The sequence below is a fragment of the Sinocyclocheilus grahami genome, unplaced genomic scaffold, assembly GCF_001515645.1.
Source record: "Sinocyclocheilus grahami isolate Dianchi unplaced genomic scaffold, SAMN03320097.WGS_v1.1 scaffold102.1, whole genome shotgun sequence".
NCBI classification, from domain to species: Eukaryota; Metazoa; Chordata; class Actinopteri; order Cypriniformes; family Cyprinidae; genus Sinocyclocheilus; species Sinocyclocheilus grahami.
The window spans coordinates 424,890-437,011 of NW_015505281.1; the positions used below are offsets into that span (position 1 = coordinate 424,890).

General features: G+C 38.4%; 2 protein-coding genes across 2 annotated transcripts in view; both read right to left on the reverse strand.

Moving 5' to 3' along the window:
• LOC107588378 (protocadherin gamma-A10-like) overlaps window positions 1-2,318 on the reverse strand; it is a 5,768-nt gene extending 3,450 nt beyond the window's left edge. Inside the window, exons 1-2 of the mRNA XM_016276452.1 lie at window positions 1,534-2,318; window positions 982-1,431 (exon numbers count right to left, since the gene is read on the reverse strand). Of these exons, the coding sequence (XP_016131938.1) occupies window positions 982-1,431; window positions 1,534-2,167 (1,084 nt within the window). The 5' untranslated portion in view covers window positions 2,168-2,318. The remainder of the gene's footprint in view (window positions 1-981; window positions 1,432-1,533) is intronic.
• Window positions 2,319-8,732: 6,414 nt separating this feature from the next.
• LOC107588379 (protocadherin beta-15-like) lies at window positions 8,733-10,382 on the reverse strand. Its single transcript, XM_016276453.1, has one exon. The coding sequence runs from the start codon at window positions 10,329-10,331 to the stop codon at window positions 8,733-8,735; it is 1,599 nt and encodes a 532-aa protein (XP_016131939.1). The 5' UTR covers window positions 10,332-10,382.
• Window positions 10,383-12,122: the final 1,740 nt, after the last annotated feature.

Consider the following 12,122-nt stretch of genomic DNA (forward strand, 5'->3'; position numbering starts at 1 on the left):
ATCAATCCCTTCAAGATCATCCACGGCAGACTGAGTCTTTCTCAGAGTCAGGTCTGCAGTCAGCATACCTTCATTATTAGATGTGACAAAGTTGTATTTAAAATTGTCATTATGACATAATTTCTATAAAGGATTATCTAGCTAGCGACGAAAAACGATTCGTGAAACAGGATCCTTAGAATTGCTCAAATATGAACAGCAAAATCTAAAGATAAATTATAAATAGAACTACTCCTCAGACTTAAAAATAAACTTCAAAATCTTTATGAGCCTGTTGTCAGTGAAAGCAGTCTATTAAAATACAGATACTTGTTTAATCTGTAAGGATCGAATAAAATACAGCAACGGTTAATTCGACTGAAAAGCAGCATTCACATCCGCATCAAGTCCAGAAATCACAAGACCACAAATGTAACCAATTTATAAATAATAAATGTATAGAAGAGTATTTAAATTTGTGAATATAGCTCATCCATTAACTCTTATAGGTCTGACGTTAAAAGAAAAGAAAAAAACATGAACATAACAGTTTTGTTGAAAATGAAATGACTAGAGGGCATGGGACAACCAAACATTCTGTAAGGATATGTAAAGAGAAACACATTAATTATAACATTTACTCTTACTAGGTCTTCAGCAACACGTCAACAGCAACACACACGGCCTGTACAGCACCATGGACAACTAATAGAAATATTCCCTTTCTACTAAACTGCAGTGAACTGGGATTTAAAAGGAAATACGAATTTAAAGTACTTTATAAAAATGTTTCAGATAACAGACAACAAGATGGATCCAAGAAACTTAGCATTTCTAAAAACCATTAGAAAGCATGTTGTCAAAAAAAAGAAAAAAAGGAAAAAGAAATCTGTAAACCAAAAATAGTACAAACATTTCTGAATAAAGACTTCGTTTGTCCTACCTGAAAGGAATCGTTCACTTCCGCATCAAGCCCTTCAAGATCATCCACAGAGGATTCACCTGTGGTCACCAGAGAATAGTAATTTTTGATTGAAGGTACGAGTTTAAATGGGACGTTTAGCTGAATGGAGCAGCGCACCTGTCCGTTATTCTCAGAGTCTCTGTCCTGCACATTAATGATGCCAACCTCTGTACCGGGTAACGCATTCTCAGGAATGGAGATTTTAACAGATTTAGTCATTATGGTAGGGGTGTTATCATTGACATCAATTACATCTATTAACACAGCGCATCGACCTGCTAGACCTTGACTATCTTTAGCCTGAATCGGCAGTTCAATTGTACTCTCCTCCTCATAATCTATGATACCTGTTAGTTTAAGTTCACCAGACACTGCATCGAGATCAAATATTTCCAAAAGACTTTCTGATAAATGACTAAACTCATAAGTCACTTCTCCATTTTGTCCCTCGTCAGCATCAGTAGCGCTCACTGTCACCACTACAGTATCTAGAGGAGAATTTTCAGGCAGACTGACTTTATAGACGGTCTGACTAAAGACTGGAGCATTATCATTAGCATCCAGCACAGAGACGTGTATGGCTACAGTACCTGATCTCGGTGGAGTCCCGCCGTCTACCGCAGTGAGAATTAATGTTACTTCATTTTGCTTCTCACGATCCAACTCCTTATTAATAACAAGCTCTCCATATTTTACTCCATTTACCCCTGTAAGAACACTAAGAAGAAAATGTTCGTTGTTTTCTAATGTATATGACTGCACTGAATTCATACCAATATCCGCGTCGTGGGCCTCATCTAATAAATAGCGGGATCCTTTGTCTGCTGATTCACTTATTTCGAATTTGATTATATTTAGTTTGAACTGTGGTAAATTATCATTGATGTCCTGAATATTAAGAATAAATCTATGTAGCTCCAACGGATTTTCCAGCACTAGCTCCTGTTTCATAACACATGAAGCTTTCTTCCCACAAATTCCCTCTCTGTCGATTCTCTCCGCTACAATCAGTTCTCCGGTATTCGTATTAATGTCACAGTACCGTTTTCTGTTACCTTCATTATCAATTCGGGCATCACGACTTGACAGACTCTTTACATCTAGCCCGAGATCCTTTGCTATATTTCCAATCACAGATCCGCGTTTCATCTCCTCCGGGAAAGAATAGCTCACGTCTCCATAAGCAGTGTGCGCCATCAGCACGAAGAACAAAAACCCAAACATCTCAGCAGCAACGCGTAAGGTTTTGATCTATCTATATGAAAATCAACAAAAATGTATTGAAGTTATCAGCATGTAAAGCCAGATGAAATTACTGAATTTAGTTTATGGTCGATATATGAGGACAATAGAGGAATGCACCGCTCACCGTCGACGATTTACAGCGAGCTGAGAGGTCAGTTCTCAATATATGACATCATGAACAGGATGGAGAGAAACAATATGAACGTCAAAGATTGCACTGGTGAACAGCGACACTAAGAGTTCAATTATGAAACTGCAGAAACCCTCATGCCCCTTCTGACATGTACAACTTGGATATAACACTTACGATGCACATAAAATGGCATACTTGTAGTTTAAAACATACTTGTAGGATATGAAAAGAGAAGAAGTTAAAAAAATCACATTCACAAGATACTTCGTAGTTTGCCCATGGCACGAAAAAATGTATTCAACATCACAGACAATAAGTTAAACGCATCAAAGCCTACCTTTGAGTACAACCAACTGCAGTCTTGGTATGACATCTTAAAATCTAAAAATCACGAAATCCAGTTTGCAAGACATTATGCGATCCTGTGGCAGTTTTCAAAATTAAACAGAGAGCCTACATTATTTTTATTTTGAAGAATATATGAGTAAATGTGTGTTGTATGAGTACAATCCTTTCTCTTCCTTCAATCCCCGTTTAAAATCCGCTCCAGCCTCTGTAGCATGACATACTATAGTTAGCTATTGCACAGTGTTTAGACCTCTAATCAGACGCTCTAAAAATTAACCAAATATTTATTTTATGCTTAAGTAATTAGTAAGATCTCATTATCTGAGGGGGAAAAACTGAAATACACTAACTTAACACACCTGAAATGTTTCAAAGCAACTGTGCAACTGGAAATATCACACGACTTAAAAATTGACACAGGAGAAAATATGATACAATTTGCATGTTGATGCATGCCTTGCACCACGAAATGTCTACAGAAAAGTACTTAGTGCTAAACGTCAATCTTTAAGCGCGCCACGGAAGAGAAATGATTTCAAACATGAATAATTCACAAATTGTTTTCTTACTTAATTCAAAAGCAGAAACGTTTAATGAAAGGACAGGGGTTACACAGGACTAAACTGAGAAAAATACAATAAAACAAAACTATAAACGACAAATAGGTCCCAACTTAAATGTTCTTCTCACTATCGAGAATATCATGATTTAAAAAGGCGAATCACCCTATATGTAACTTTTCAGAGCATAAAATTACACTTATATCTCAGAGAAAGCGCAGCAATACGTCATGGTCTACTTCATTAACAAGAAAGGGACCATAAACACGTACTTTCCCATTCCATTCAAAATACATCGAATTCAAACTTAAATATGTAAAACCACAAAGCAATAAAACAATCACAAAAATAGGCCAATCATTAATCATCCTATAAATTTCGACTCGCCAATTTCCCAGCGGAGGCACATAAACATGATCTCAATATTCATAGCATTTCGAAAATAAGAAATAGGATATAGATTACTTTACTTATGTAGGAGCAACAATCCACAGTACACACCAGTGCAGCACCATGGACAGCAACAGGAGAAACATACGCTGCCATTTCCAATCTGACTGAAACGGAGTTTTCATAGATTTTGCTGGCCAAAATATTACTGGTATCTGAATTGAATTCACTTAGTTAACTTCACATAACTGAGGCGTCGATGAGAGAAACGCAAATCATCATTCAATTACAAACGACAGAAACTAGAGAGACACAAACATGGATGTAAGACAAAACGTTAAGATGACCCTAAGAACTATTAGTTAACAGAAGACAGACATGGATTACTATGCAAGCTCACCAAACAACAATTTGTGAAAGATAGCTTAACTAATAATTGCTCAAACATGACCATACACATCTAGAACTAAATGATAAAATACCAACGTACTTTCTGATTCCAAATTGCCCCTCACAATGTTTGTCTAAAACAAAGTTCTTAAATGTGTCACGAGACTTTTTACAAGAACAGCGTGTCTCGCCAATGAAAGTCGATTTAATACATAAACACATTTAATCTGTTAACACACACATTATTTAAAAAAAGCGATTTTATTAGTCCTACCTGAAACGAATCGTTCATTTCCGCATCGAGTCCTTCAAGATCATCCACAGAGGACTGAGTCTTTTTCAGAGTCAGGTCAGCAGTCAGTGTGCCCTCATTATAAGATCTGACGAACTTGAAGTCACTAGTGCGCGAGCCCGTGGTCAGGTATGCGTCATAATTGTAAGTGCTGCGGAGAGTTCCCGCGCCCTCCACCTCTGCGTAATTTGGAGGAAGATACGCGCTGGGAATGGCTACAGCTCCATCAAACAACAGTCTGGGCTTTCTCCTGCGACAAAACCTCATGGCCAGGATGATGATGATGAAGGTCAGGAAGAAAGTGGAAACGGACACCAGCGCGATGATCAAATAAAACGTCAGTTTGGAGTTGCTCTCGTCACGAGACATGTCTTTCAGTTCTGGAACTTCAGCCAAGTTATCTGATATTAGTAAATACAATGCGCACGTGGCTGAGAGAGGGGGCCGACCTCACGGCATGAATGACCCCGGTGTCTCCGTTAATGGATAGGAAGGAGGACACCGGTGCGCCATTGACATCAGAGGACAACAGAGAATAAACTACAGTGCCATTCTGTCTCCAGTCCGGGTCTGTAGCTGATACTGAACAAATAGAGGAGCCCGGTTTGTTATTTTCTTGCACATGAGCTCTGTAACTCTGCTCCTGAAATACAGGTGGATTATCATTCACGTCAGCTACAGTCAGGTGAATATTCTTAGTGGAAGATAAAGGCGGAGAGCCCTCATCAGTAGCAGTAATTGTAATATTATAATCAGAGAGCAGCTCGCGGTCTAATTCACCTGTGGTCACCAAGGAATAATATTTCTTGATTGAAGGCACGAGTTTAAATGGGACGTTTTGCTGAATGGAGCAGCGCACCTGTCCGTTATTATCAGAGTCTCTGTCCTGCACATTAATGACGCCAATCTCTGTACCGGGTAACGCATTCTCGGGAATAGGACTGTTAAGAGATTTAATTATAAGAATTGGAGCATTGTCATTTATGTCAGTAATTTCTATTACGATTTTTGAGTCCGAGGAAAGACCATATCCGTCCTTAGCCTCAACAATAATTTCATACCTTGATTCATCTTCAAAATCTATTCGCCCCTTCACGGCAATTTGTCCAGTTTGATGATCCAATGAAAATGTTTCTTTAGCAGATTCAGATAAATGCCCAAATTCATAAGTCACTTCTCCATTTTGTCCCTCGTCAGCATCAGTAGCGCTCACTGTCACCACTACAGTATCTAGAGGAGAATTTTCAGGCAGACTGACTTTATAGACGGTCTGACTAAAGACTGGAGCATTATCATTAGCATCCAGCACAGTGACGTGTATGGCTACAGTACCTGATCTCGGTGGAGTCCCGCCGTCTACCGCAGTGAGAATTAATGCTACCTCTTTCTGCTGCTCACGATCTAACTCTTTATCAAGCACTAACTCGACATAGTTGCTTCCATCTGTTTTTGAATTCACCGCTAAAACAAAATTTACTTTTTTTTCTAATATATATTTTTGTACTGAATTGTGGCCGACATCAGCATCTCGAGCCTCAATGATACGAAAACGAGCACCTTTATCGGCATTTTCACTTATTTCGAGCTTGATTACATCTTTGGGAAATACTGGCGTATTGTCATTAATATCTTGGATTTGTAAAACAACACGATGCAATTCCAAAGGGTTTTCTAACACAAATTCGAAATTAAGCGTACAGGAAAGCCTCTCCTTACAAAGCACCTCTCTGTCTATCCGATCGGCCACTATAATTTCTCCCGTTCTCAAATTAATGTCGCAGAATCGGTGTTTGTTACCTTCAGCATCAATGCGAGCTTTACGTGATGTAAGTCTGTTCACATCGAGCCCGAGGTCCTTTGCTATATTTCCAATCACAGATCCGCGATTCATCTCCTCCGGAAAAGAATAGCTCACATCTCCATAAGCGGCGTGCGTTATGACTATAATCAGATAAATGCCCACACTCAGACAATGCGTCGGAAAGAATCTGCGATCCATATTTCCCATGCAGGCTAATACTAAACAAAACCAGAATATTTCCGAGCATTAAACGAAAGCAAAATGAGATAATCTAGAAACCTCGCTGAAGCGGATACAATAGGCCCGTCCAGCAGCCAGAATCGAATAATATTTCACTAGAGCTGATGCGTCTTTACAAGGAATGACATCATAAACAGGGTGGAGATAAAATAACATTATGTCTCAAAACCTCTGCAGGTAAACAGCGACACTAGGCGTTAAAATGTGAAAACTGCAATTTATGATCTCAACATAAGTGCACAGGAAATCAGTAAAGTGTAATCAGATTTAAGGCTCAAGAAAAAGAGTCCAATAAACGTGACAAACAAATAATAAATAAATAAACATTGAAACCGTAGTTGTCGAAGTGTAAATGTATACAATGCTCAACAGAAACAGCAGAAAAATATCAATTTCACAAAAAAAACCCCGTCAAATTCAAAGCCACGAACAGAAAAAAAGATGCTACTATTAGATTCTAATCAGACAAAATGTTAAATGCCAGCCACCTAAAAAGCTGAATACATTAATGATTTGCAAAAAATAAAGACATTTGAAAGAATGGGTGACAATAAGATATGCAAGCTTACATATCACTGAACAAATAAAAGTCTGGTCATATTTCAACTGAAAAGGAAACTTCACTTTATTGATGAAAAAAAACATTCTGCTCTCAGAGAGTTAATATATAAGTCCTGTCATTTTTAACAAAATATGCAAACATAAAAACAATACTCAAAAATCCTGAAAATTGAAAAACACAAGATTCAGTGAATGCCAGAACCTAATGAAAAAAAATATCTGAATTTACAGGGGTGGCCAAAATTATTAGAACACTACTAGTATTAAAAATGGTTTGAAGTCAGTTATTTCTATCTTTTGCTGTAGTGTGTCAGTAGGAAATATCCGTTTACATTTCCAAGCATTCATTTTGCCATTAATTGTAATAATCCAGTGAGATTTTTGTTTGCACAAGGAGTCTGACAACAGCCAGTGCTCCATACAGAGATCTGATCTCATCCTTATCCAGCCTGTCTGAAATGACATGAAGAAACAGAATAAACTGAAACAGACTAAATCCAGAAGAACTGTGGCAAGATCTCCAAGATGCTTAAAGACATTTGAAAGAATGGGTGACAATAAGATATGCAAGCTTACATATCACTGAACAAATAAAAGTCTGGTCATATTTCAACTGAAAAGGAAACTTCACTTTATTGATGAAAAAAATATTCTGCTCTCAGAGAGTTAATATATAAGTCCTGTCATTTTTAACAAAATATGCAAACATAAAAACAATACTCAAAAATCCTGAAAATTGAAAAACACAAGATTCAGTGAATGCCAGAACCTAATGAAAAAAAATATCTGAATTTACAGGGGTGGCCAAAATTATTAGAACACTACTAGTATTAAAAATGGTTTGAAGTCAGTTATTTCTATCTTTTGCTGTAGTGTGTCAGTAGGAAATATCCGTTTACATTTCCAAGCATTCATTTTGCCATTAATTGTAATAATCCAGTGAGATTTTTGTTTGCACAAGGAGTCTGACAACAGCCAGTGCTCCATACAGAGATCTGATCTCATCCTTATCCAGCCTGTCTGAAATGACATGAAGAAACAGAATAAACTGAAACAGACTAAATCCAGAAGAACTGTGGCAAGATCTCCAAGATGCTTCAAGAAATCTACCTGCAAAGCTACCTGAAACACTACGCACAAGTGCACCAAGGGCAAAAGCTGCTTTAAACACAAAATATGCTCACACCAAATGTTGATTTAATTTAGTTAATAGAAGCTAATTGATAAAGAAAATCTATTTATGGCATTATTTTTGACAGCATCCTCATTTTACAGAATTTTTACACAAGTGCCTACATTTTTAACAGTAATGTAGCTTTGCAGGTAGGTCTCTTTAAGCATCTTGGAGATGTTGCCACAGTTCTTCTGGATTTAGTCTGCCTCAGTTTATTCTGTTTCTTCGTGTCATTCCAGACAGACTGATGATGATGAGATCAGATCTCTGTGTGGAGCACTGGCTGTTGTCAGACAAAAATCTCACTGGATTATTACAATTAATGGCTAAATGAAAGTTTGGAAATGTAAACTGATATTTCCTACTGACACACTACAGCAAAAGATGCATAGAAATAACTGATTCAATAATTTTTTTTTAGCTGGTGAAAATAGTGTTCTAAAAATTTTGGCCACCACTGTAAATCCATGCCTAATAAAAAGGAATAAATTCAAAATAAATGAATATGAAACTTACCTCATTTGATTGTGCATCAAGCCCTTCAAGATCATCTAAAGCTGACTTTTTCAGAGTCAGGTCAGCAGTCAGTGTGCCCTCATTATAAGATCTGACGAACTTGAAGTCACTAGTGCGCGAGCCCGTGGTCAGGTATGCGTCATAATTGTAAGTGCTGCGGAGAGTTCCCGCGCCCTCCACCTCTGCGTAATTTGGAGGAAGATACGCGCTGGGAATGGCTCCTCACGGCATGAATGACCCCGGTGTCTCCGTTAATGGATAGGAAGGAGGACATCGGTGCACCACTGAGATCAGAGGACAACAGAGAATAAACTACAGTGCCATTCTGTCTCCAGTCCTGGTCTGTAGCTGATACTGAACAGATAGAGGAGCCCGGTTTGTTATTTTCTTGCACATGAGCTCTGTAACTCTGCTCCTGAAATACAGGTGGATTATCATTCACGTCAGCTACAGTCAGGTGAATATTCTTAGTGGAAGATAAAGGCGGAGAGCCCTCATCAGTAGCAGTAATTGTAATATTATAATCAGAGAGCAGCTCGCGGTCTAATTCGCCTGTGGTCACCAGAGAATAATATTTCTTGACTGAAGGTACGAGTTTAAATGGGACGTTTTGCTGAATGGAGCAGCGCACCTGTCCGTTATTATCAGAGTCTCTGTCCTGGACATTAATGATGCCAACCTCTGTACCGGGTAACGCATTCTCGGGAATAGGACTGTTAAGGGAATGAATCACTATTATAGGAGGGTTATCATTGATATCAATAACATATAATATTACTGTACAATGACTAGCTAGCCCTTGACCATCTTTAGCTTGAATCGGCAGTTCGACTGAACTCTCCTCCTCAAAATCCACTAGTCCCTTTAGTTTAATCTCTCCTGACACTGTATCAAGGAAAAACAATTGCCGGACAATTTCGGATAAATGACTAAATGCATAAGTCACTTCTCCATTTTGTCCCTCGTCAGCATCAGTAGCGCTCACTGTCACCACTACAGTATCTAGAGGAGAATTTTCAGGCAGACTGACTTTATAGACGGCCTGACTAAAGACTGGAGCATTATCATTAGCATCCAGCACAGAGACGTGTATGGCTACAGTACCTGATCTCGGTGGAGTCCCGCCGTCTACCGCAGTGAGAATTAATGTTACCTCTTTCTGCTGCTCACGATCTAACTCTTTATTCAGCACGAGCTCGCCATATTTTCTTCCATTTTCCCTGGTTAGTACATTAAGAATAAAGTGTTCATTATCTTGAAGTGTATATGATTGCACAGAATTCCGAGCAATATCGGCATCATGGGCCTCATCTAATAAGTAGCGAGATCCTTTGACTGCTGATTCTCGTATTTCGAATTTAACGACACTCTCTGTGAACTGTGGTGAATTATCATTTATGTCTTCAATATTTAGAATGAAGCGATGCAGTTCTAGAGGGCTTTCAAGGACAAGCTCATGGTTTACGACACATGAAGCTTTCTTTCCACAAAGCCCCTCTCTATCGATTCTCTCCGCTACGATCAGTTCTCCAGTATTCAAATTAATGTCACAGTATTGTTTTCTGTTACCTTCAGTATCAATTCGAGCTTTTCGAGATGACAGTCTGTTCACATCGAGTCCGAGATCCTTTGCTATATTTCCAATCACAAATCCGCGTTTCATCTCCTCCGGGAAAGAATAGCTCACGTCTCCATAAGCGGTGTGCGCCACCAGCACGAAGAACAAAAGATCAAACATCTCGCAAGCAACGCGGAACCTTTGGAATTCTTCAGATATTAAGCAGAAGTTACATCCAACAACAAAACGACAAATGTAAAATTAAATTGAGAAAAATCGAAAGGAGTACACTATTAGACGATCAGTCACTGTAGACGATTTTCTACAACGAGAGGAGCTTGAAGCCCTGTGTATGACATAATAAACGGGGCGGAGAAACGTGTATTGAAGACACATTGTTTTGCAGGTGAACAGCGACACTATGAGTTAAAATAAGAAACTGCATGACATTCTTATCAGACAGAATTGAATGTTATTACACACAAAGAACGCGTGTTGTATGCTTAGCAAATCATTTTATTGTTATGCAACTGTGTAAGCCAGCAGCAACATCCTCTTCAATGATTAATTCCCCCAATAATGAAAATAATGGCATTTACTCACCCTCATGTCGTTCCAAACCTGTATAAGTTTCTTTCTTATGTTGAACACAAGTGAAGATATTTTAAAGAATTTTGAAGAGCCAAACAGTTGTTGATCCTCATTGACTTGCATAGTAGGGAAATAAATATTACGTTAGTCAATGGGGTCCATCAACTGTTTGATTACCAGCATTCTTAAAAATATCTTCTATCATGTTCTATATAAGAAATAAAATCATATAGGTTTGGAACGACATGAGGGTGAGTAAATGATGACAACATTTTTTGGGGGGGGTTAACTATTCATTTAAGTGCGAGATATAAAGAAGGCCACACTATGCATGTTATTAAAAATCAAATAAACAAACAAATACAGAGGGATAGAGAGCTATACACACAAAATACCGAAAACCAGTAGTAAACAGCAGTGCAGCACCATGTACAGCAACACGGGAAACCTGTCCTACGCCATTTCCAATCAGATTAAAAGTACGTTTAAAAGATTTCTCTCAAGGGAACGTTAATAACATATGAACTTAATTCTCATTCTAAACTAACTGCATAGAAAAATGACAAAGACAAAAATAAAACTATTTAAATAGCAATATTTTATCGCAGACAATTACAAATGTCAGACTAGAAGGACACATATACTGATGACAAGTTTTAACGAAAGCATTCGTCAACAGAATGAGACGGATGTCCTTGAAACCTTTAAAAGATCACTAACAAACTACTTGTACAGCTCGACTTCAAAATAAGTCCAAAAGAGTGAAAAAAAGAACTACCGCATACATGACCAGATAATGTCAAAAAAGTCGCTTATACCATCAATATGTTCTAACTCCAAACTGGAGTTGATGTTAGAAATATGTTCTAACTCCAAATCAAGCATTTGAAAGAGCCACGTGAACCGCTAAGAAAAAAGGATAAAAACCTTTGCTAAAGAAAGCAGTCAGTTGAAACCGCAAATATTAAATTTAAACAAATTAAATCCACCCAATTATTTTTAAAGAAATTATCAAAGGCTTACCTGAAAGGAATCGCTCATTTCCGCATCGAGTCTTTCAAGATCATCCACAGAGGACTGAGTCTTTTTCAGAGTCAGGTCAGCAGTCAGTGTGCCCTCATTATAAGATCTGACGAACTTGAAGTCACTAGTGCGCGAGCCCGTGGTCAGGTATGCGTCATAATTGTAAGTGCTGCGGAGAGTTCCCGCGCCCTCCACCTCTGCGTAATTTGGAGGAAGATACGCGCTGGGAATGGCTACAGCTCCATCAAACAACAGTCTGGGCTTTCTCCTGCGACAAAACCTCACGGCCAGGATGATGATGATGAAGGTCAGGAAGAAAGTGGAAACGGACACCAGCGCGATGATCAAATAAAACGT